This window comes from Sciurus carolinensis, chromosome 1 (assembly GCF_902686445.1).
Source record: "Sciurus carolinensis chromosome 1, mSciCar1.2, whole genome shotgun sequence".
NCBI lineage: Eukaryota > Metazoa > Chordata > Mammalia > Rodentia > Sciuridae > Sciurus > Sciurus carolinensis.
This window is the reverse complement of record NC_062213.1, coordinates 155745998-155772929: the sequence shown is the minus strand read 5'-3', so window position 1 is coordinate 155772929 and position 26932 is coordinate 155745998. Positions and strand designations below refer to the sequence as shown.

The window sequence follows — 26932 nt, the reverse complement described above, 5'->3', positions numbered from 1 at the left end:
CCAAGTATTTTATTTTTTTTGATGCTATTGTGAATGGGGTAGTTTTCCTAATTTCTCTTTCTGAAGATTCATCACTTATGTATAAAAATGCATTGGATTTATGAGCATTGATCTTGTAACCTGCTACTTTACTGAATTCACTTATGAGTTCTAAAAGTTTTCTGGTGGAATTTCCAGGTTCCTCTAAATATATAATCATGTCATCAGCGAACAGGGATAGTTTGAGTTCTTCTTTTCCTATTCGTATCCCTTTAATTTCTTTGGTTTGTCTGATTGCTCTGGCTAGAGTCTCAAGGACGATGTTGAATAGAAGCGGTGAAAGAGGGCATCTCTGCCTTGTTCCAGTTTTTAGGGGGAACGCTTTTAATTTTTCACCATTTAGAATGATATTAGCCATGGACTTAGCGTAGATTGCCTTTATAATGTTTAGGAATGTTCCCACTACCCCAATTTTTTCTAGTGTTTTGAGCATGAAGGGATGCTGTATTTTATCAAATGCTTTTTCTGCATCTATTGAAATAATCATGTGATTCTTAACTTTAAGTCTGTTGATATGGTGAATGACATTTATTGATTTCCGAATGTTGAACCAACCTTGCATCCCTGGGATAAAACCCACTTGATCGTGGTGCACTATCTTTTTAATATATATTTGTATGCGATTTGCTAAAATTTTGTTGAGAATTTTTGCATCGATATTCATTAAGGATATTGGTCTGAAATTTTCTTTCCTCGATGTGTCTCTGTCTGGTTTAGGTATCAGGGTGTTATTGGCTTCATAGAACGAGTTTGGTAGGGTTCCCTCCTCTTCTATTTCATGGAATAGTTTGAGAAGTATTGGAATGAGCTCTTCTTTAAAGGTTTTGTAGAACTCGGCTGAGAACCCATCTGGTCCTGGACTTTTCTTTGTTGGTAGGCTTTTGATGACCTCTTCTATTTCATTGCTTGAAATTGGTTTATTTAAGTTGTGTATGTCCTCCTCGTTCAGTTTAGGTAGTTCATATGTCTCTAGAAATTTGTTGATGTCTTTGAGGTTTTCTGTTTTGTTGGAGTATAGATTTTCGAAATAGCTTCTAATTATGTTTTGTATTTCACTCGTGTCTGTTGTGATGTTTCCTTGTTCATTCCGAATTTTAGTAATTTGAGTTTTCTCCCTCTTTCTCTTTGTTAGTGTGGCTAAGGGTTTATCAATTTTATTTATTTTTTCAAAGAACCAACTATTTATTTTGTTAATTTTTCCAATTGTTTCTTTTGTTTCGATTTCGTTGATTTCGGCTCTGATTTTAACTATTTCCTGTCTTCTACTACTTTTGGTATTGGTCTGCTCTTCTTTTTCTAGTGCTTTGAGCTGTAGTGTTAAGTCGTTTATTTGTTGATTTCTACTTCTTTTTTTGAATGCACCCCATGAAATAAATCTTCCTCTAAGTACTGCTTTCATAGTGTCCCAGAGATTTTGATATGATGTGTCTTTGTTCTCGTTTACTTCTAAGAATTTTTTTATTTCCCTCCTGATGTCTTCTGTTATCCATTCATCATATAATAGTGTATTATTTAGTCTCCAGGTATTGGAGAAGTTTCTGTTTTTTATTCTGTCATTTATTTCTAATTTCAATCCATTATGATCTGATAGAGTACAAGGTAGTATCTCTATCTTCTTGTATTTGCTAACAGTAGCTTTGTGGCATAAAATATGGTCTATTTTAGAGAAGGATCCATGTGCTGCTGAGTAGAAAGTGTATTCGTTCTTTGTTGGATGGTATATTCTATATATGTCCGTTAAGTCTAAATTGCTGATTGCGTTGTTGAGATCTATAGTTTCTTTATTCAATTTTTGTTTGGACGATCTATCCAGTGGTGAGAGAGGTGTGTTAAAGTCGCCTAGTATTATTGTGTTGTGGTCTATTTGAATTCTGTAATTGAGAAGGATTTGTTTGATGTACGTGGATGAGCCAATGTTCGGGGCATAGATATTTATGATTGTTATGTCTTGCTGATTTATGCTTCCCTTAAGCAGCATGTAATGTCCTTCTTTATCCCTTCTGACTAGTTTTGGTTTGAAGTCCACATTATCTGAGATGAGGATGGATACTCCAGCTTTTTTGCTGTGTCCGTGTGCATGGTATGTTTTTCCCCATCCTTTCACCTTTAGTCTGTGGGTGTCTCTTTCTATGAGACGAGTCTCTTGCAGGCAGCATATTGTTGGATTTTTCTTTTAATCCAATCTGCCAGTCTGTGTCTTTTGATTGATGAATTCAGGCCATTAACATTCAGGGTTATTATTGTGATATGATTTGTATTCCCAGTCAATTGACTTATATTTGTTTTTGACATGATTTGGTTTCTCCTTTATTTGGCTATTCCTTTAGGCTAGCGCCTCCTGTTGCTGATTTGCATCGTTGTTTTTCATCTCTTCCTCATGGAATATTTTGCTGAGAATGTTCTGTAATGCTGGCTTTCTTTTTGTAAATTCCTTTAGCTTTTGTTTATCATGGAAGGATCTTATTTCATCGTCAAATTTGAAGGTAAGTTTTGCTGGGTATAAGATTCTTGGTTGGCATCCGTTTTCTTTCAGGGCTTGGTATATGTTGTTCCAGGCCCTTCTAGCTTTTAGGGTCTGGATTGAAAAATCTGCTGATATTCTTATTGGTTTCCCTCTGAATGTAATTTGATTCTTTTCTCTCGCGGCCTTTAAAATTCTGTCTTTATTTTGTATGTTAGGTATTTTCATAATAATGTGCCTTGGTGTGGGTCTGTTGTAATTTTGTATGTTTGGAGTCCTATAAGCCTCTTGTACTTGGTTTTCCATTTCATTCTTCAGATTTGGGAAATTTTCTGTTATTATTTCATTGAATAGATTGTTCATTCCTTTGGTTTGTTTCTCTAAGCCTTCCTCAATCCCAATAATTCTTAAATTTGGCCTTTTCATGATATCCCATAATTCTTGTAGATTCTGTTCATGATTTCTTACCATCTTTTCTGTTTGGCCAACTTTGCTTTCAAGATTAAATAATTTTTCTTCAATGTCTGAGGTTCTGTCTTCCAGGTGTTCTATCCTATTAGTTATGCTTTCTATGGAGTTTTTAACTTGGTTATTGTTTCCTTCATTTCAAGTATTTCAGTTTGTTTTTTTTTCAGTATCTCTAACTCTTTATTGAAATGATCTCTTGCTTCCCGTATTTGGTCTTTTAACTGTTGATTGGTGCGATCATTTAATGCCTGCATTTGCTCTTTCATCTCCTCCTTCAATAACTGCATTTGCTCTTTCATCTCCTCATTAGCTTCCCTGATCGTTTTAATTATGTACATTCTGAACTCCCTTTCTGACATTTCTTCTGCTGTGCTGTCATTGGGTTTTATTGATGTAGTATCTAGGTTTGTTTGGGACATTTTCTTCCCTTGTTTTCTCATATTGGTCAGTTGTCAGTGGGACCCTGAGATATTGCAGTTTTCCGCTACTGGCTTATAGTGTTCCGGTAGATTTCCAGTGTATCACCTCCCAGCCTTCAGTAGCCTGATGTCTTGGAGGAATCTGATAAAGCAGCTCATCCGAAGAAAACTGCCCCTAGCCCCCTACTGGTTCCACGGTTTGGAACTGGCTCTGTGCGGAAATGCTCTCACTGTGGGCCTGCGCCGTGCAGCTGGCCGTGTGGGAGGAGCCCACTGCCGGAGTGTGGAAGGCTACCTTGGGAAGACTCTAGCTGCCCTGCCCGGCTCCAATAAGCCACCTCTATCTGGGCCTGCCACCCGGGCGAGTTTTACCCAGTGGGCAGACTCACCTGTGGCTCTATTTCAGTCCGAGTCTCTCAATGCCTCCCCTTCTTAACTCCAGGGTTCTGGAGCGACTGGGGGTGCAGTCTCCCTCTAGGTCGCCATCTTGGATCGCCCCGTGAAGAGAGCCTGCAGCCGGAGTGGGCAGAGCCGCCTGAAGAGGTCTCTGGCTGCCCTGCCCTAATCCCAGAAGCTGTTTGCGGATCGCGGCTCTCCGCTGGTTCGTTGCTGGAGTACGCTGCGCTGCAGGGGCTCCGGGACTCGGAGCTTGTTCTGGTCGGAAAGGCTCTCACTAGCGGGCCAGTTCCGCTCCAAGAACCTGGAGAAGCTGGCTGTGTGGGCGGGGCCCACCGCCGGAGTGCGCAGGGCTGCCTGTGAATGACTCTAGCTGCCCTGCCCGGCTCCGATAAGCCACCTCTATCTGGGCCTGCCACCCGGGCCAAGCTTTACCCAGTGGGCAGACTCACCCGTGGCTCTATTTCAGTCCGAGTCTCTCAATGCCTCCCCTTCTTAACTCCAGGGTTCTGGACCGACTGGGGGTGCAGTCTCCCTCTAGGCCACCATCTTGGATCCATTTTTTGATTTCTTTATGTTAAACCAACCATGCATCTCCAGAATGAACCCCACTTGATTGTGGTACACTTTTTAATATGTTTTTGTATGCAATTTGCCAGAATTTTATTGAGAATTTTTGGATCTATGTTCATCAGGGATATTGGTTCAAAGTTTTTTCTCCTTGATGTGTCTTTGGTTTTGTTATCAGGGTGACATTAGCCTCATAGAATGAGTTTGGAAGGGTCCCCTTCTTTTCTGTTTCATGGAATAATTTGAGGAGTACTGGTGTTAATTTTTCTTTGAAGGTCTTGGCTGAGAATCCGTCTGTTCCTGGATTTTTCATAATGGGTAGGCCCTTGATGGTGTTTCCTATTTCATTACTTGAAATTGTTCTGTTTAAATCACGTATGACCTCCTGATTCTGTTCAGGTAGGTCGTATATCTCTAGAAATTTGTTAATGTCTTCAATATTTTCTATTTTATTGGGATGTAAATAGTTTCAAAATATTTTCAAAATAGATTCTAATTTTTTCTGTATTTCAGTTGTGTCCATATTTTAGTAATTTGGGTTTTCTCTTTCTCTTCTTATCATGGCTAGGGGTTTACCAATTTTACTGATTTTTTTCAAAGAACCATCTTTTCGTTTTCTCAGTTTTTTCAAATGTTTCTTTTGTTTCAATTTCATTGATTTCAGCTCTGACTATTTCCTGTCTTCTACTTTTTGGGTGTTGATTTGTTTTCATTTTAGAGGGCTTGAGATGTAATGTTAGGTCACTTATTTGTTGACTTTTTATTCTTTTAATAAATGAGCTAAATACAATAAACTTTCCTCTTAGTACTGCCTTCAGTACTAAGTACTTCAGTACTAAGTACTACGGCCTTCAGTACTGTCCCAGGGATTTTGGTATGTTGTATCAGTATTCTCATTTACCTCTAAGTATTTTTTTATTTCATCTCGAATTTCTTCTACCATCCTTTTGTCATTTAATAGTGTATTATTTAGTCTCCATGTGTTAGAGTGGCTTCTATTTTTTATTTTATCCTTGATTTCTAATTTCAGTCCATTATGATCTGATAGAATGCAGGGTAGTATCTCCATTTTTTTGTATTTACTAAGAGTGACTTTGTGGCATAAGATACGGTCTATTTTAGAGAAGGATCTATGTGCTGCTAAGAAAAAAGCGTATTTGTTCATTGATGGATGAAATATTCTGTATGTGTCTGTTAAGTCTAAATTATTGATTATATTATTTAGTTCTATAGTTTCTTTATTTAGTTTTTGTTTGGAACATCTGTCCAGTAGTGAGAGAGGTGTGTTAAAGTCACCCAGTATTATTGTGTTGTGTTCTATATGATTCTTGAAATTGAGAAGGGTTTGTTTGATGTACATAGATGCTCCATTGTTTGGGGCATAAATATTTACAATCATTATGTCTTTATGATGTATAATTCCCTTCAGTAGTCTGAAATGACCTTCTTTGTCCTTTTTGATTTACTTTGGCTTGAAGTCCTTTTTATCTGATATGCAGATGGAAACCCCTGCTTGTTTACACAACCCATATGAGTGATATTTTTTCCCATGCTTTCACCTTCAGTCTGTGGATGTCTTTGTGTATGAGGTGAGTCTATTGAGACAGCGTATTGTTGGACCTTGTTTTTTACTCCAATCTTCAAGTCTGTGTCTTTTGATTGATGAGTTTAGGCCATTAATATTCAAAGTTATTACTGAGATGATTTGTATTCCCAGTCATTTCTGTTTAATTCTGACTCTTAAATGATTTAGTTTCTGCTTTGACTGTCCCTTTAGTGTAGTTGGTTGGCATCCATTTTCTTTCAGAACTTGAAATATGTTGTTTCATGACCTCTTAGCTTTGAGGGTCTGGATTGAGAAATCAGTTGAGATCTGAATTGGTTTCCCCCTATAAGTAATTTTCTTTTTTTTTTTTCTCTCATGGCCTTTAAGATTTTATCCTTATTCTGTATTTTAGTCATTCTCATTATAACGTGTTTTGGTGTGGGTCTGCTTTAATTCTGTACATTTGGGGTCCTGTAAGCCTCTTGTATTTGATTTTCTATTTCATTCTTTAGGCTTGGGAAATTTTCTGATATTATGTCATTGAAAAGATTGTGCGTTCCTTTGGTTTGTATCTCTGTCCTTCATCTATCCCGATAACTCTTAAATTTGGTCTTTTCATGGTATCCCATAATTCTTGGAAGTTCTGTTCATGAATTTTTACCATCTTCTCTGCATGGTCAACTTTATTTTCAAAGTTAAATATTTTGTCCTCATTGCCTGAGGTTCTGTCTTCCTAATGGTCTAGTTTGTTGGTGATGCTTTCCATTGAATTTATAATTTGTTCGATTAATTCTGTCATTTTGAGGATTTTTGCTTGTTTTTTTCACAATCTCTAACTCTTTTTTGAAGTGATCTTTCACTTCCTATATTTTCTCTTTGATTTCACTATACTATACTTTGCAAATCAGTTTAACTATGTACATTCTAAACTTCTCTTAGACATTTCCTGTACTGTGTTTTCAGTAGATTCTCTTATTCTGGCATCTTGGTTTGTTTGGGGTACTTTGTTCTCTTGTTTTTTCATGTAGCTTGTGTACTTTCCCATCTAGTTGTATGGATCTGAGGCAGTACAAATTCTACCCTGTAGACCTGTATTGTCCCTGAAGATTTCCAGTATCCTGCCTTTAAGAGGGAGACCAACATCAATAGCACCCAGTGCAAACAATACACAGCCTCAAACCTAATAGCTCCCACCAAGGCGTCTACTGCACTCCTGCTATATACAGTAATGATGAGCTCAATCACTGTCCACAATAAAAACAGAAAACTTGCCAACAGGTATTAGATTCTCAAATATTGGACAAAGAGAGAACAGAAATAGTGCAGGACGTGGTGTTCATGAGGGTGAGAGAAGCCAGAAGCAAAAATCCGGAGGAAGAGTGAAAGAGGAACCAACAGAGATTGGCTGTTGGATGGAGAAAAGGGAGCAATGGAATCTAGGAAAACAGACAAGTGAGAGTAAGAATATATACAAAGAGAATAAAAATTAAAAATATAATAATATACAGCAGAACTACAAAACCATATGCGTGTATCACCATCCTCAACAGCCTGGTGCATGAAAAACACCCTGCTACATATGGTGGAGAGTGTTGCCAGAGAAGAAAAAAATAAAAATAAAATAAATCTTGGTGGAAAATTGAGAAACTGTCCCTGCCAGGGCCTGAAAGCTTCTCAGCCCTGTCTCTGACTTCCCACAGTACTGGCCTGCCTAGACTGATCCTGGCAGATCCAGTCACTGTCCCACCAGTCTGGACCCCAGGTGTCCTGGGTTTGGCCCTGCTGCAGTCCCAAGATCTCAGTGCCACTGGCATTTGGAGAGAGACCACCAGGGATGAGCAATCCTGAGAACAGTTACTAGATAGCGGCAACCAGCACTCCCAGGAGGAAGACCCCAGACACATCCAAAGCTGCAGGCTCCCCAACATTGAACCTCCAGGTCCTGGCCAATGTCCCCCTACAAGGGTGGCTGCATCCCAAGATGGTGGTGGTAGCAAACCCTCCGGCACCCCAAACCCCAGACTCTGGCCAGCGTTCATAATGGATGTAGTTGCATGCAACCAAACCTGGAGTCTCCCTGCGGCGGACCTCTGGGCTCTGTTGGAAACAGTAGTGGTGGGGGTCAGTGGCAGCAGGTAGAGGATCAGCAGCAGCTGCAGGCGTCAGTTGGCAGCAGGTAGGGGGTCAGCAGCAGCAGTGGCGGTGGCGGTATTGGCAGCAGCAGTGTAAATGGTAGCCGTGCCCAGAGAAAAGACCTCTGGGCGTCTGAGGCAGCGTGGAGGTCAGCAGACCTCCTGGTATCTGCAACAGCAGCAGCAGTGTCCAGAGAGAAGACCTCCGATAATCGTGGCAGCACGGGCAGCAGTGGCACCCAGAGAAAACACCTAAGGCAGCTGCATCCTGCACCCCCACCCCCAAGACCTCCAGGCAATGGCAGCAGAGTCTGCCTGCCTCACATTTCCATATTAATTTTTATTGTTAGGAGGAGTGCCCTCAAAGTAAAATATTAAGAACTTAGGAAAATATAAGTAGTTCACATATTTCATACATGAGCCGAAATTTTGACTTTAGCTCTGAGAATAGCAACATAAAGAGATGAGAAGAAAGCAAGGTAACTTTTTTCTCTGCATTTCTATAGTTTATTTTTTCTATTATGCCTTTAACTCTGTCTTGCCTATACATTTAAATTTTAAAATGCTGTTTTAAAAAAATCAGGGCATACTTACTTCTGTTTTTCTGCTTATTAAAAACCGGTTTTCCTCAGATTGTACAAAACCAAGATTTTACTTGGAGAGACTATTTTTAATCATGACCTTAACCTAGACATCAAGAGAAGAGTTTGAAAGAGTAGAAATTGATGGGTTTTTTTTATCTTTAGTTAAAGCTGCATGTAGAACAGAATTTACTGTAGATATTTATCATGTGTTCAGGTTGGTACCTTTTGCATATAGAGCCCAGTGTCTCAATTTCTAAGCAGGTATCATTATTACCATGTGGGAGTGACATGGATGATGTTCTTTTTTTTGAATCTTATCTATTTGCAAAACAGATTATCCTTTTCTTATGTATCACATAAAATTATAGGGGATCAGATAAGGTAACAAATGATTAAGTTTTAAATAGATATTGATTTATAAATGAAGCATGAAAATAAACAATGTTTAAATTTCTATTACATAATATTATTTTTTAAATTTCAAGTGAAGCCACTGCCTCCATCTAGTGTAAAAGCAGAAATTACTGTAAACATTGGCTTATTGAAAGTTTCTTGGGAAAAGCCAGTCTTTCCAGAGAATAATCTTCAGTTCCAGATTCGATATGGCTTAAGTGGAAAAGAAATACAATGGAAGGTACATTTTACTTGGCTTGCCTCACTAAATGCAGTTTAATATAATGTTTAAGAATTTCATGGCACAAGATTAATTTTATTGATATGAAAATATATCCTCCTATCTTCTGTAGCTGTTTTCACTAATTAGATTGATTGAAGTCTGACCCTTTTAAGGACCATTATTTCCCAAAGTATGTTTTGTGGAACATTGGTCTTGTGAAATATTTCTTGAAAGAAGGTGGAATAGCTAAATAAATTTAGAAAACCCTGCATCACTCTATCTTCCTCATATAGAGTTGCTATGTGTAATGTATTTTATACATTAAAGGTTTGGAGAGGTAAAGGTCCTGCATTAAGAAACATTTCTGAATTTATTTCATCTCATGTTGCCCAAACTCATTTTTCTAAGAAACTCTTTTTCCTCTAACATCTATGAATATCTTTTAGCATACCAATGTTCATTGGAATGCATTTTGAAAGAAACTGCTTTTATTAGACAATCAGATTTGTTATCCATAGTGACAAGTATGGGTATGGTGGCTTTCCATGTCAGCTTTTGTTATGACAGTGTGCAGAAATTGAGCAACATGAGGAACCCTAATTATGTCATCAGATCACAGTGATTTCAATTAAAATGAGTGTAACAATTTATCTGCTTATGGAGGGAGATGAAATGTAGATATTCTCTTTAGAGTCCCCTCTGACCACTAAATTAAAATTCAGAGAATTCTTTGTGGACAGAGAATTAGAGGACAAGGATTAATAATAGGGTAAAAGAATGCTTGTAAAACAAGGTTGTAAGTGGACCAGTCCAAAATCTTGTCACCAGTAAGGCGATGACAAGATATATAAAGAAATCCTTGACTTGAAGGCACTCAGTCCAATCTTAATATGACTATTTCTGAAGCGAGAAAATACAAAATCAGTTGTCTCTTAATTTTGAAATAGTGTGAAGGTTTTAAATAAAATGCAGTAATTTATTTTTAGATACATGTGTGTTAATAATGATCAGCCTAATGCTTTGACCTACTTTACAGGTGCATGAGGTGAATGATGCAAAATCAAAATCTGCCAGTCTTCCAGTGCCAGACCTGTGTGCAGTCTACGCTGTTCAGGTGCGCTGTAAGAGGTTAGACGGACTGGGATATTGGAGTAATTGGAGCAGTCCAGTCTACACAGTTGTCATGGATGTCAAAGGTCTGCAAGGATTATGTGTTTCGAAAGTCCACAAGTGTGTGTTTCAAATATGACTCAAAATACTCCTTCTCAAAACCCATGGATAACTCGGGCTTCTTGTCATTTTACAGTTCCTATCAAAGGACCTGAATTTTGGAGAACCATTAATGGAGATATTACTAAAAAAGAGAGAAATGTCACCTTACTTTGGAAGGTATTCCTGCTTTTTATGTTATTCTTAAATTTTATTTATTTATTCTTTAAATTTTTTCAGTTGTAAATGGACACAATATCCTTTTATGTATTTATTTTTATGTGGTGCTGAGGATTGAACCCAGTGCCTCACACGTGCTAGAGGAGCACATTCCACTGAGCCACAAGCCCAGCCCCTGTTTTTATACTCTTAAAAGATATACTTATGGTTCATAATCCTATCATTATTAATCTCTCAAAAGATGCAATCCCATATTTTCACTTCATTTTTTAAATGTGATTGCAAGGAGGTAGGATGTACAGTGACTGGAGCATTGGCATGGAGTTAGTAGACTTTCATCCTTTTCTCAGCTTATCTTTTTGTAATTATGCTATTACTACTACACTTAGACTCTTTGGGCTTCATTTTACTCATCTGTATAAATGTAAGATCGGATCAGATGATGTTTGGCATTTCTTTGAGTTCCAACACTTTATTGTATTTAATCCTGAACAGTGTAAATGTGGTCTTCCCTCTTGCCTCAAAAGCATCTGAGACATATGAGACCATTCTATCTATTAGATGACATATAAATAATGGCTGTTTCCATAAACAATGGATATTGAATAGAAATTTCAGAGAATTCTTTCTCCCAAATGAATTGATTTCTATCCCAAGTGAGTAAATTATTTGATCAGAAGATAGCAAATTTAAGAGCGATTTAGGAATAAATTAGCGTTTGTATCACCCTAAATGTGAGACTCAAGTTCAATTCCCAGGATTGATTTAACATGTTTAAAAGAGGTTTCCTGATTTAAGACCAATCCCTGTATAAAAATTAGGATGTGTAAGAATTTATGTACCTTTACTTTGCAAATTTAATAACAAACTAATTTAATTTAATTATAATTTTATTTAATAAGTAATGCAATTTCTGAATATTTTCCATTTCAATATTTTTAATTTAAAGTTTGCATTAATAACTGACACTTAAAAAACTTTAATTTATTTAAATTTAAAGAGCCACAAGTAGCTGGTGGCTGTCACAATATACACCTCAGCTCTATGTGTTGATCTGAGGGAGGGAGATAGATTACATCTTTCAAGGAACTTGAATGACTTTTATTAGCTGAATTATCTTTCATTGATTTTGTTTTGTATAGTTTTATTTTTGTTTCTTAAACTGAGGTAATAGGTCAGGGATTATGATTCCTGTTATTAGTGAGCTTTCCAACACTGTAGTAAAATACTTACAAGGAGAAGGAAAGATTTAATTTAGCTCACAGTGTCTGAGGTTTCAGTCTGTGGTCAGTTGGCTCCATTGCTTTTGGCTTTGTGGCAAGGCAGAACATCATGGTGGAAGCTCATGCTGGGGAAACCGCTTATCTCATTGTGGTGGAGGGGCAAAGGGAAAGAAAGAGGGCAGGGTGGTGTCCCAGTAACCTCCTTCAAGGACACACTCACAATGACCTTAATTCCCTCCACTAGACCCCACCTCTTAAAGGTTCCACCACTTTACAATGGCACCACAAGCTAGTGACCAAGGTTTTAACACATGGGCCTTTGGGGGACCTTCAAGATCCAAACCATAGATGTTCCTCAGGCTATGCTTCTCAGACTCTGGGTTAAGATTTGCCCAAGGGTTTATAACGGATAAGCCACAAGACCACAGGATAAGAATGGTACTTAAAAAAAAAAAAAAATCATTTCTCTGACTTTCATTTAAATAAAAACTTCATTTGGGGTTAGATTTACAGAGAAATAGCAAAGATAGTACAGAGAATTCCCATCTATCCCATATCAAATTCATAAATAACACTTTACATCAACATGATACTTTTGTTATAAGTAAGCAACATGTTATTATTTATGTAAGTTCTTAATTTACTCAGATTCAGATTTCCTTAGTTTTTACTGAAGGTTGTCTTTTTGTTCCACCCAGTATAGCACATTACAATTTAAGTAGTCATGCACCCTTATGCTCTTCCTGGCTGTAAAAGTTTCTTAGATCTTCTTTGTTTTTGATGAACTTGACATATTTGAGAATTACTGGTCAGGTATTTTGTAGACTTTCTCTCAAATGGATTTTGTCTGATGTTCCCTAATGTTTACATTCCTGTGATGGGAAGAGAAAGACCACTGATGTAATGAGCCATTCCATCTCTTCGTATTAAGGCTGCATACTACCAACGTGACTAAGCATAGTTGGTGCTAATGTTGCTTACTTGACTGAGGTAGCTTATCAGTTTCCCATTGTTCAATTACTCTGTTTTCCCCTTTCCATGTTGTACTTTTGGGAATAAAATTATTATGTTCTGCTGCTGCTTAAGGAGTGAGAGCTATGTTCAACCTTCTTGAGGGTAGAGGATCTAACTAAATTATTTAGATTTCTGTATGGGAGATTCATATGTTTTCCTACATTTATTTATTCATTTGTTTTTATCAGTATGAACCATGCATATTTATGCTATACTTTGGGTCATGATCCAATACAGGTTGAGTATTTTTTATCCAAATGCTTGGGACCAGATGTATTTCAGATTTTGAAGGTTCTTTCTTTCCTTTTCTTCCTTCCTTCCTTCCTTCCTTCCTTTCTTCCTTCCTTCCTTCTTTCCTTCCTCCCTCCCTCCCTCCCTCCCTCAATCCCTCCCTCCCTCTTCCTTCCTTCCTATTAGTGCATTATAATTATACATAACATTAGGGTACATTTTGACAAAATTTTACAAGCTTGGAATATAATTTGCTCCAATTCAGTCCCCAGTACTTCCCCTTTTCCTCCCCTCCTCCTACTCCTGTTCCCTTTACTCAACTGGTCTTCTATTTATTATTTTTTTAAATTAATGGATTAAAGATATCTCATAAAGGACTTTTAACCAAATTACACAAAGAGATCTTAAAATGTCCACAATAGGAAAACAAATAATCCAATTACATACAGTTAACCAAAGCAAATATACTAATGGTAAATAAAAATATTGAAAACTATATAATGTAGTTTGTCATTAGGGACTTGCAAAGTGTGATAACGATGAGATACCATTCCACATCTTAATAGAATGAGTAAAGTAAAAACAAAACAAACAAACAAACAAACAAAAAAAACCCCATGAAAATACAGATTGATGGTGAGGATGCCAGACAGCAAGAATTTTTATTTATTGCTGGTGGGAACGCAAAATGGTCCCACCACTTTGGGAGAAGGTTTGGCAGTTTCTTACAGTGTTAAATGTAGCCTTACCGCATGATGCGGCATTGCACTCCCAGATATTTACCCAGGTGGTTTGAAAACTTATGTCCACATAAAAACTTGCCTATGAGTGTTCAAACAGCTTCATTCATAAATCACTCTAAACTGGAAGCAACCAGATATCCTTCAAAAGTGAAACTGTTCTGTCTAACACTGAAATGGTAGGTACTTTGCACTGCACATTTGCCAAAACCCATGAACTTTATAGCACAAGAAGTGAAGCTGAATGCATGTAGATTTTTTAAAAGTTCCAAGGAGGTTGGAACATCCCAGGATGAAATACAGACCATGACATGGGAATCTAACTGTATTACAAGTGTATGAAGGTGGTTGGAAAAAAGTCCTAAGTAACTGGAAAGGTATGGAGTTTCAAGACTAAAGGTGAAAGAAGCCCCAATAAACGCTGAACTCTAGTTGATATGTCTCTCATGAGGGTATAGGCTAACAGTTTTGATATCACCATACATATCCTGGGATGGAACAATTAAGTAAATGAATAACAGATGATGAGATACAGGTTTCTCACTGTTGAAATGGGAGGTTACAGATAAGGAAGGGGTGGAGGCTAGACTGATCCATTTGGTCATTAATTAGAATTGGAGATATGGTCATAGATTTGAGTTGGAATATGAACTTATATTTAGCTTAATATAGATGAACTCTTGAGGGAATATTTAGAGATGTGTATATGCAGGAGTTAATTCACATGTACATTTTATTGATTTGTAAGCCAAGAACTAAAAGTAATGATGCTCACGTGTAAGGAGCATGCCCAGATTTGTTTCTAATACCATGATCCAATGAAAAGAACGGGATCTTGAGAGAAATGGCTAATGTTAGGGCTTGGGCAGGAAATGTATAAGATGAGCATAGAGCATCATGTAGTAACAGAAAAGTAGGGACGTTTATCAGTTTTGATGATTACAAAAGTAAATACTTGTATATTAAAACTGACATGGGTTTTTCAAATAAAATCCAAAATTTGCATAACTTTTTAGATATTTCTTTCTTGCCATAGCTGTTAACATTTTACTCCCAACCTATGCACATGATTCTAAGTGCTGCAGGGATATATGTATATGTGTTTATTTTTCTCTATCATTTCTGACTTAGAGGCATATAAATGGGAAAAAATATGAAAAGCAGTATTCTAGTCTGCAGTCAGCTTTCTGTGACTTTATGAGGGATTGGTAGCTTTTACTTTTACCTCTGACAGTGAAGGTGATTAGGGAGGTAGGGTATGTTTTTAAGCTCTGTAGAATAGAAGAATAGAGTTGACTAAAACAAAACTTAGGACAGAAAAACTGATAGCCTCTGTTGCTTGTTAACCTTTTCAAGGTCTTCCTATTCTAAATAATCTTCCAAGCACAACAGAGGTAAGGGAAAATGAATGACAGATCTTACTAGGATTAATGTAAACGATGATTAATATCTTCTTAGCTCTTTCTTGTTACTTTACAGAACAGGAGAGTTGGTTCTTGCTTGTTTTTGAAATAAGGAAACCCTACTTCTTCTCATTCTTTTTCTAAAATGAGAGTGAAGTTCTTTGTTAGAAAAGTGTCCTAATTATCTCCTTACTTCATTATCTTCAAGGGATTTACTTTCTGAGTCTTAAGAAAAAACCCCAAAATTAAAACAAAACAAAAAACGTGTGTGGGGGGGATTAAGTTTCCTATGCTCCATAATTACCCAGACACCTTCATGGTGGTTGTGGTCCCAGGCAGCCTCTAGCCCTCCCCACCTTCCGTCCCTCAGCATTATAATAGGCATTGCCTGCCCTAGTCGGATTCCTGCCTCTTAATGGCAAATGTATTAAAGCTGCCTGAGCTCAGTTGGTATAAAAAGCACTGTAGTTCTCAAACTAATCAATTTTATGTTTACTATAGCCCCTGATGAAAAATGACTCATTGTGCAGTGTGAGGAGATATGTGGTAAAGCATCATACTTCCCACAATGGAACATGGTCAGAAGATGTGGGAAACCACACCAAATCTACTTTCCTGTGGACAGAGCAAGCACATACTGTTACAGTGCTGGCCATCAATTCAATTGGTGCATCTTTTGAAAATTTTAATCTAACATTCTCATGGCCTATGAGCAAAGGTAAGAAGATATATGGAGTAGTAATCTGTTGCCCCTTTTAATATTTAACCTTTGCAAAGTGTTCCCTTTCTAAATAATCTTCCGAGCAGCCTGGGGTTCTCTTTCGTCCTTCATCTCTTCTTTGGAAAATAACAAATTACAGTGTACGCTGATTATGTTCATGTGGTAGAACATTGTTCAACTGGCATTAAAATAAATGAAAATATTTTAGTAAATCTAATATTTTGGAACAAGGGAGGTTGTAGGTCTGTGACCCCTTTCCCCATGTGTATGTAAAATAAACTTATATAGTATTTTATATATAAATATATGCCAGTTTATTATATATAGTCTACTATATATACACACTTATAATATGTGGTATATTTATATAGCTATGCAGTCATAGAATAGGGCATGTTATATGGATACAGGTTAATTGCTGAGAGTTGAAAATTACTGTGGGCTTCATTCACTGTGAGTGGCAAACCTTTTTTCATTAATTTTGATATATCTGATGAACTAGAGAATCAAGGACAACTTTCACTAAGAGTTTCTATTCTGCATTATATATTCAAAGTCTGAGTTTTTAATAAAAAAATGCAATACTTTTTAACTTATTGTGTAAACTTCTTATAAGTTTGAAAATGCCCAGTATAATACTTATACTTAAAATATTTTTAGTAAATGTGTTCTGGAAGTATTTGTTGAATGCTTCAGTGTGCTAAGTGGGGAAAATTTCAATGTAAGAAAAAATGATAATGAGGCATATTCAGAGAGATATGAATCAAAATCTCATACAAGTGAATGTCTACTGACAAGCTAAGTGTCCTTAAGAAAGGAATATAATTTTATGAAATTAAGAAAAAAAAAAAAAAAGGAATGTGACCTGGCATTGAGGATCAGAGAAGTCACCTTGAGGAAATGATATCGAATTGAAATCTGAAGTGTGAGTAGAAGTTAAATTACCTCATTTTGGGGGTGGGTTGAAGAGCATTGGTCCTGACAGAGGAAGAGCTGATCAAAAAAGCCTTTTCAGCACAGAATAGGATATGAAGGAAGACCAGGGTGGCTTTATTGCAGAAATTTGCAAGAGGCAGAGAAGTTGGTTGAGACTTGGCCCTCAGGGCCTTGTAGGCATGATAGGAATTTTATCCTCAGATATGGAAATCTACTGGAGGCTTTTAAGTGGGAATCTGTGCTGAGGGTGTTAAAATGAACAGATTTGTGCTTTGAAAGCATCATTGTCAGCAGGAGAGAAGAGTTTGGAGGGAATCTGAGAGGATGGTTAGTAGGCTTGTGCAGGTTTCCAGCTGAGAACAATTTTGACTATCCAAGATAATTCCTTCGTTTTAGATTTTAGGTAGATTATTTTTCCCTCCATATCATGTATTCTTAAATATCTCTACTTATGTGACTCTCATGATGGAAAAATAATTGGCACATATTGCATTTATATGAGTTGTCTGCCACCTTTGTTCCCCTCATCCAGTAGCAGTAGGTCATTAGTTCCTCTAGGGTATTAGTACGTTTTCATTAATTTTGAGTTTAAAAATAAATTTTCTTCTTTTCCCTTCAGTAAATCTCATGCAGTCACTCAGTGCTTATCCTTTAAACAGCAGTTGTGTGATTCTTTCCTGGATGCTATCTCCCAGTGATTACCATCTCATGTACTTTATCATTGAATGGAAAAATCTTAATGAAGATGATGAAATTAAATGGCTTAGAATTCCTTCAAATGTTAAGAAGTATTATATCCATGGTAAGTTTACTGTGCTTTATGTGCCTGTGCATGTGTGTGTGTATGTGTGTGTGTGTGTATGTGTATGTGTGTAGTAATGAGAATTGAACTCAAGGTCTCATGCATGTGAGACAAACACTATATCAATGAACTGCATACCCATACTAAATTTACTATATTTTAATAAGTTTCTCTCATGAATTAGTATGGTACTACATATAATTAATCCAAATAATTTAGCCAGTTAATAAAAACTGCAAAAACATAGGTACTACTACCATCTTAGTACTTTTATTATCTTACCAAAACATTTAATTCTATTTCCTTTGACCTTTTTTCATTTTAATATTTTACATCATTGTAATCATATATCATATTGCTTTCAGCTTTACCTTTTTAAAAACTACTGCCAAATTGCTTTCCCAAACTGTACTCACTTATAATGTCACTAGCAATAAGTGGGAGTGGTAGGCCACAAATCTAAGCATCTATGATGTGGTTACTTAGGCCAATGTGATCTGTCAAAGGTACAACAGTTATCCCAACAGACAAGGAAAGCACAAATTTTAAGTGTATAATACAGCCTCTCCAAGTCAGAATAAGGATTAAGGGAAATAAAGTAGATAAGCTAAGGATTATCATGATCTTATCACACAAAATCTTCCAAAGGATTCACACTTTCATTTCATTCCAGAAACTTATAATTTATCATCAGGGTAAATTTGTTTATGAATTATTGATAGAGAACAGAGTTCATTACCACTGTCATCTAGGTAGTTACCCTCTGTGCCTTTCTTTAAACAATGGGGATATAGAATTTAGGCCTCAAAGAGGTCTGCCTCTTTTGGAATAGCATTCATGAAAATCCTGCTAGATCTTTGAGCTTTGCCACATGTATGGCCATTTTCCTTGTATGTAGACCTGCAGGTATTGTAAGAGGAGGCCTTGTTGTTGTGTCCATCCTCTTTGCAAAGGATTTCACCAGACTTTAGTCTCTTAGTTACCTTGAGGGGGAAACGAAGTAAACTAAATTCCTATGTAAATTCCTATAGAAGGGAAATATAGCCTACTTTGAGGATGAGGGAGAGAAGGGAGGACCTATTATTCTGGAAAAGTGAAGGAAAGAAAGCTCTTACACTCTGAATTGAACATATTGGCTATAACTGAAACATGCCTTTTAAAAAGCACAGTCTTCTGTGTCTAGTAATATATTTGAAAAGTTATTTGGAAAACTATTATCATTACTGGGAATGTGATATACTTAGGTTATTTTCAAAACTCCATCATTTAAGTCTGTAAATAACTACTGAGTTCTATTTGGAAAACAACATTTTTTTTAGATAGGGTCTCCTCAGTATTAGTTAAGCACAAATGAACATTTACTGTATTTTTCTCCTCAGATCATTTTATCCCCATTGAGAAGTATCAGTTCAGTCTTTACCCAGTATTTATGGAAGGAGTGGGAAAACCAAAGATAACTACTAGTTTCACCCAAGGTAAAGTTTTACTTTTAGTTCTTTTTACACTGATTATGTTTTTCCTAATTTATTAGAAATTATGTTGCCATTGGGATATTCTTTTTCTGATGAGATCATGGAAGAGTCAAGTCTTATGTAAATGTGTCATAGGATGTTTCAAAAGGAAATATTTTTTCTCTAAAAATAAAAATAGACAGTTATAGTTAAATTCACTGAACCTTTTATATTTCTGATTCGTCTTATTGCACTTGAACAATGATTTGATTTTTTTTTTAAATTGTTTTCAAATTCAAGCAACCTAATAATGTACTTTTGGTTTTGGTATTGGGTATTGAACCCAGCAGCACTTAACCACTGAGCCACATCCCCAGCCCTTGTATTTTTTGTTTTGAGATGCGGTCTAAGTTGTTCAGGGCCTTGATAAGTTGCTGAGGTTGACTTTGAACTTGAGATCCTCCTGCCTCAGACTTCCAAATTGCTGGAATTAGAGCCATGCCTGGCTCCCAATAATATAGGTTTTAGAAAGAAACATTTTATCTGATTTTAGAATGAAAATATTTTCAAAAATTATTTCAGTATTTAACAAACATTTATTAAGTATTGTTCTAAGAATTGGGGTTAAAAGGTGAATGAACATAAGTTTCTGTCATTATGGAGCCTAAACTCCAGGCTTTAATAGGAGTGATGGGCAAAGAAGTTATGTAAAATATGATGTCAGATAGGAATAAGTACCTAAAGGAAAATAAAGTAAGATGAAGGGGTAGAGTTAAAAATGTGTTGCTTTAGTTAGATGGCCAGAAATGGTAATTTTGTGGTGTTGATATCTGCATATAAAAGAGAGGAACACTCCAGGCTAAGGGGTAGCATTTTGCAAAGGTTCTAAAGAATGAGCCTGGTAATTGGAGAAACAGCAAGGAGGTCAGTGTGTCTGGAGGGAACAAGATGAAGTTTGGCAGGTGTTATAGACTGGGTTCACTGGGAGCAGGTGCTTTGACTCATCATGACAACTTTTTTTAAAAAAATTTGTTCTTTTTAGATATACATGACAGGTTGTATTTTGACATATTACACATATATGGAATATAACTTCTTGTAATTAGGATCCCATTCTTGTGATTGTACATGATGTGGCATTTCACTGGTGGTGTATTCACATATGAACATAGGAAAGTTATGTCCACTTCATTCTACTATCTTTCCTATTCCTGTCCCCCCTCCCTTCCCTTCATTTCCCATTATCTAGTCCATTGAACTTCCCTTCTCCCCTCCACAACCCCACCTTGTTGTATATTAGCCTCCACATATCAGAGAGAATAGTCAACCTTTGGTTTTGGGGGATTGGCTTATTTCACTTAGCTTGATAGTCTCCAGATCCATCCACTTACTGGCAAAAGTCATAAATTCATTCTTTTTTATAGTTGAGTAGTATTCCATTGTGTATATATACACATTTCTTTATCCATTCATTTGAAGGACAAGCTGCTATAAACATTGATGTGGCTGTGTCATCATGACACCTTTAATTGATACTCATATAATCATGTAATCTAAAGGTAATCTGATGGAGTGACTTAGCAAATAGATAATTTTGAAAAAAATTTTGCTAGATTTTAAGTGTAATACTACACAAAATATTAATGTGAACATAACATCCTTTTATCTCCCTCTTATTTTTGGATTTTTAAAGACAAAGGTGTATGATTGAAGCCAGAATTAAGGACAGGTAGTTAGTGTAGAAATAGAAAATCGGGTCAATTCGAGGAAATGAAGCCATGAAGCCATCTGCCTTTGGAAGTTGGAGACTGCCCCTGGAAGAATGGAATGTCAAAGATCTCCGGAGCCCATTGATTACCAAATTTACCTGCCTTTTTCAAGGACTGCAAGCAAGGAGCTGCTAATTAATGCCCCCTGGGCCCTTATCTGCCTGAATCACCTTGGCCCTCCCCCTGCCCATGGCTTCTCACTTAATGCAAAACCAGGCCTAGTCACGAAGGCAGGAAGGAGAGATAAGGGGGGGGGGGAGAACTGAAGAACAAAAGAGACTTTGACCTATAAAAGATGCAGGGTGTGCTCACTTCTTGGGACTTTTAGAACATCAGCCATGGCCCCCTTCTCCCTGCCGGGAGAAGTCTGTATTATTCCCTTTAAATAAACCTGCTTAATATGCTTGCCTTGGCGTGCTTCTCTAGTGCTTAATCTTCAACATTAGAAGAAGCAGAACTCGTCACCGGTAAACGGCGGTATCATGATGACATCTGAAAAAAGTCTCTAATTTTTGATAGAGAAAGAAATTAAGATTGCCTTAAGTGTCTGAATTGTGTGAACTGTATTTCTTTTTCAGATGATATTGAAAAACACCAGAATGATGCAGATCTATATGTAATTGTGCCGATAATTATTTCCTCTTCTGTCTTACTACTTGGAACATTGTTAATATCACACCAAAGGTATTTTACTTAATGTTAAGAATCTCTATGGCAAAAGCCCTGAGCATATTTAAGTTTTGATTTACAAGCCAAATCATGAATATTGAAGTATTCTAAATGTTTTTGTATGGATTCATTAAACAGTTAAGATGGCATAAAGTGGGCAGGAGCAGTAGCTTAGAGGCAGAACACTTGCCTAGCATATGTGAGGCACTGGGTTTGATCCTTAGCACCACATAAAAATAAACATAAAATAAAAGCATTCTGTTCATCTACAACTACAAAAAATTTTTTTTAAACAAGATGGCATGAAGGAAAAAGTTTTGCTTTTTTGCTTTTAGGAAATGACTTTCCATTTTGATAGGACAACATATACCTCAAGGAAGAATTTAGTTGAGTTTTTTTTTTTTTTTTTTTTTTTTTTCCCTCCCCACTCTGTGTATACATTCAGGAACTAACAGACTGAAAACAGGAGCCTGGGCATGTTCTTAGATGTGGTAAAAATGATTTTCAGAGCTCTCCATTTTGGGTTGAGGATTTTAGTGGTGATCACACAACTTTAAAAATGGACTTTTTAATGGTGACCTGGAGCAGTCAGTTCATTGCAATGAGCAGGCACTCTGCTCTTTAGAGAACAGCCCGCCTGGCTCCAGTCTGTCTGGCTTGTCAGACAAGTGGCCTTGAGTTCCCTGGATAGGTCTGTGGCTGCCACCTCACTCCCTGCTGAGAACTCCAACCAATGAGGTCATTTCACAAATGCCAAATCTCTATAGAGACTTCTATTTTCTAGCAAAAAGGAGGGAGAGCTTTCAGAATCTGGTTTTGTTTCTTTTGGTCTGTCCAGTTGCTGGGGTTGTATCAGGTGGGTTTGTTCCTGATACCCATGTGGTAGCCACTTTCAGTATTTCAGTTTTTGAGGAAAACCTGTGCACAGTGTTTAGCTAGGAACCTGGCACAAGCTTTCAATAAAGTGGGCTGTTTTTTTTTTTTTTAATTTATTTTTATTGTAAACAAATGGGATACATGTTGATTCTCTGTTTGTACATGGAGTAAAGTCATACCATTTGTGTAATCATACATTTACATAGGGTAATGTTGTTTGATTCATTCTGTTATATTTTTCCCTGTTTTTATTATGATACGGATCAGTAACTTGGGTGTAGGTAGAAATTTGGAAGCACTCTTCATGAGACAGAATGTAAAAATGAGTCAGATCCTACTGAAGCATAACTGCTCTGAAGGACCAATTTCTGTTTTGTATATTCATAACTTTTAGCATTTTCAATATGCATGTTTTTCTATAATTCTTATGCCTTATTTATTTATTCTCTGTAGAATGAAAAAGCTGTTTTGGGAAGATGTTCCAAACCCCAAGAATTGTTCCTGGGCACAAGGACTTAATTTTCAGAAGGTCGCTTTTCCAATCTTTTTAACCCAAAATATGTAAGATTGCATTTTAGACGCCATGTGACTTCTAGATCTTTAAACATGTTTTAAGATACAAGAGTTTTATTTTATTTAATTCATTTTAACATAAGTCTGTTTATTATAGATCTTTAGAAATACTAGAATGCAGGTGTTTGAAATTAGGAAGAAACAAAATTCAGTACTAGCTTATCATGTGAGTTGACAATATGCATATCTTCTGGTAATAGTAGAAAATAAAATGAATATTAGAATATTAAAGGTCAAATATGATGAAGAATAGATACTTGGCTACTTTTCTTGGTATAAACTCTTTAGGTAAAAGTCTTGGTGTCATCGTATTTAAACTATGATTTAATGTCCATAAGTATTTAAAGCAACATAAAAATTATATTAATAATCTTATCCCCAAACTCTACAAATTGAAAAACCTATCATAAAAACCTGTATATGCAGATATTCCCCTTCAAACCAAAGTACTTTACAAAAGTCAAGTATAATAAAATAATTTGAACTTACTTCGGTAATAGAATTTTTCAGAAAATTCTACCTTTTAATGTTTTTATTAATCCTCATAATTTTTCTTGAACAAGGTTGACTTTCCACCCATAACATTGAAAACAATAAAATTCGGTCTTCATGTCAAAATACACAATTTTTAAAATAGTAATTATTTTGAGGTCATTATGTAGTTTCAGTGATTACATGTTTATCACTACTCACTTACGTTTTCAGTGATTTTCTTTTGGCTGCAAGATACAAATCCTTTAATCAAGTCTTCAACATTTCTCTCTCCACTGTTGTCAATCTACGTGTCTAGTCGTTTTTTTTCCCTGGACCTTGGTTGTGCCTTTACTATCTATTTCTTTTTAGCTATGCACAGCCTTCCTCCTCAAGGAAGATCTTGCTCTACACCCTTCTTTCTCCAAGCCTTCCTTTAATGCATATAGTCCAGAAGAATTTGTGCTGTATTTAATTTCCTAGACCTTATTGTGGATAATGCTCTGAGTGCAAGTATTGCATTTTATCCATCACACATGTTTGTGGAACTTTTCCTGCTCCATGCAAGGTACTAAAGTAGGATTCATTAAATAATTGATGATAGTTCATATCAAGGATGTCCACTTATTTATGTGCAAATCACTGAGATACAAACTCTTAGGTTCGTGTAGATTCTCCCTTCAGTTCTGTTTCTCCGTTTCTTCCTGTACAGTGAGGCTATTAGCTTTATTAAGTTGTTTTGGAGATTAAAGGAGATGGTACTCATGACATAGAAAGGTCTCAATAATTTTAGTCATTATTATTTATGTTATCATTTTACATATTTACATATTTTAGATTAATTATTAACTCCATTTTGTAGTAGAGGTGGTGTTTTAAAGCCAAGATTAGCGTCCCAATTTGTCTGACTTTGGAGACTATAGGATTGGTTCTGTAAGCAGAGACTTTTTCTCAATATATTTATATATTAGACTGGGACCCACAGGGAAAAATATATTTCACCTTCCCACAGAGCACACACATAAGATATAGAGATGCAAAAGGGAAACAAAAGATGCACAAGTAGAGCAAATTATATTCTATGCTTGTATGATTATATCAGAATGAACTCCAAATTCAATGTATAACTATAATACACTAATAAAAAACATTTTAAAAAATTGAATTTTTTATTATATTCCTATCAGGAATGTATAAAATTATCTCATTGCTCCTCATCATTGTTGATCATAATTATTTAAAAATTTATTTGAAATTTAACTTACATTATTTGAATTACTGAAGATTATTTAATATATTCTGTAATTCAATAAAATAGTATTTCAGTGTTAAAAAAACACTACTTGCTTGAAATAGAATGAATACAGTGTTATTACAGTTCTATTTCATTTGTTAAAAATGTTCTTTGCAACCCAGTAAATTGATTTCAGGACATTCAAATGATCTACAGTTAGGAAAAGTATTTTATAGCTTATCCATGAGTGAATAAACAAGTAATATTGTAAGCATAACTAACAATACAGAAGATGGAATTATACTCTTTTATCAGAGGAAAACATTGCCCTATTTTCAGGAGAGGCAGGACTGTAGTTTTACATATACTTATTCTCTTTATGGAAACTTCACCTTGCCTGGCTCTAGCCACAGGCCTGCACTCAGCTGTGCCATTGCTCTCTGTAGACCATGGAGTCTCCCTTTATTACAACAGAGCTGCTGATTTTTGTCAATTACAAAACATTTATTTCTCTTCTATTATGAATTCATACAGTAGCATTTCTTATGATAATATTTCAGGTGCATTTATATGTCATTCATTCATTTGTTCAAGAAGCAAATATATATAAGGTTATATATATATAGCTTGTTGCTCAGCTGTAGAAGAACAGATTTTCAAGCAATTCTCCTTTATTTTTATTTTTATTTTTTAGTTGGTTGTTTTTAGTTATACATGACAGTTGAATCTATTTTGTTATATTTATACAATCATCCAATATATCTTATTCTAATTAGGACCCAAGTCTTGGTGATGTACACAATGTTGAGATACACTGTGGTGTATTCATGTATGTACATAGGAAAGTATGTGTGATTCATTCTAGTTTCTTTCCTATTCCCATCCCCTCTTCCTTCCCTTCATTCCCCTTTACTAATCCATTGAACTTCTGTTCTCCCCACCCCACTTGTTATGGGTTGGCCTTCACATATCAGAGAGAATTCGACCTTTATTTTTTTTTGCAGTTGGCTTATTTCACATAGCATGATAGTTTCCAAGTCTGTCAATTCACTGAAAAATGTCATAATGTCATTCTTTGTGGCTGAATAACATTCAGTTGTGTCTGTGTACCTCAATTGCTTTATCCATTCATCTGTTGATAGTATCAAGGTTGTTTTCATACCTTAACTATTGTGAATTATGCTGCTATAAATATTGATTTGGCTGTATCACTATATATACTGATTTTAAAAGACTGGGGATGTAGCTTTGGTGGCTTAATGAGATCTGTCTCAAAATAAAGAAAAAGTACTGAAGAAAATGTAGCTCAGTAGTAAAGCACCCCCAGTTCTTTAGGTAATGAATCAGCTGATACCTTGACCTTAGCCATGCCCATCTCCAGATCTGTGAGAAAATAAATTTCTGTTGTTTGGAAAAAAAAAAGAAAAGAAAATCTTGTAATGGAACCACCATTTGATCCAGTTTTACCACTCCATGGTATATATTCAAGCAATTCTCCTTATCGAAATAAGGCTGTAGGGTCAAAGAAGAGTGATGGGATTGAGAAAGCAGGAAGAACTTGTATTTTCTTGCTTCTCTAAAGTAGGTTATTCATTTTTTCATTCATTCATGTATTTATTTCATTCATTTAGGATATTATTGAGTACCTTTCCCATGCTAGTCACAATGCTAGTTCATAGCACTGTCATAAGAAAAGTACTACACATTCCTGGAGTGTACATTGACTGGGAAAGATGAGTACTAATCAATTTATTATTGAAATCATAAACTACAGTGGTACTAAGAACTTAGAGTGTGGCCTGGTGTAGTGTGTGGGGTGGGGTGGGGAGGAGTAGGTACAACTAAGAAGGTGACCTTTGACCCAAGGCAAATAGTCATTAACTGGGCTCTGGTAAGAACACCTGCCCATACAAAGCCATGTGGTTGGAAGGATTAGAGCGTGTTTACAAACCGGAAATGGACTGGAGGTGAAAGAGTAAGCTGGAGATTTTTTTTTTCTTAAATATAAGGGTTTTGTCAAAATAATTACCTATCTAAATAAAAAATATAAAACTTTGCTATGTAAGTATATAATAATTCATGGAATGACTATTTTATTATTTCTTAAAAAGAAACTAAAAGCCTCTCTCTCCAGCATGTTCATGTGACACCTCACCTGGGAACCACCAGCTTCTAAGTATTTATCTGGCAGGGGAAAGA

General features: G+C 36.1%; 1 protein-coding gene across 6 annotated transcripts in view; it reads left to right on the top strand.

The window, feature by feature from the left end:
- The window catches only part of Lepr (leptin receptor), a 120469-nt gene that overhangs the window by 78752 nt on the left and 14785 nt on the right, over window positions 1-26932 (top strand). For 5 of the 6 annotated variants that reach the window (XM_047518996.1, XM_047519004.1, XM_047518984.1 and 2 more), the window contains 8 exons: window positions 9101-9249; window positions 10268-10427; window positions 10538-10620; window positions 15733-15949; window positions 17508-17690; window positions 19070-19165; window positions 21489-21594; window positions 22909-22984. In XM_047518996.1, the coding sequence (XP_047374952.1) occupies window positions 9101-9249; window positions 10268-10427; window positions 10538-10620; window positions 15733-15949; window positions 17508-17690; window positions 19070-19165; window positions 21489-21594; window positions 22909-22984 (1070 nt within the window). Of the gene's footprint in view, window positions 1-9100; window positions 9250-10267; window positions 10428-10537; window positions 10621-15732; window positions 15950-17507; window positions 17691-19069; window positions 19166-21488; window positions 21595-22908; window positions 23017-26932 lie in introns of all 6 variants that reach the window. The other variant, XM_047519012.1, reaches the window with a different exon arrangement.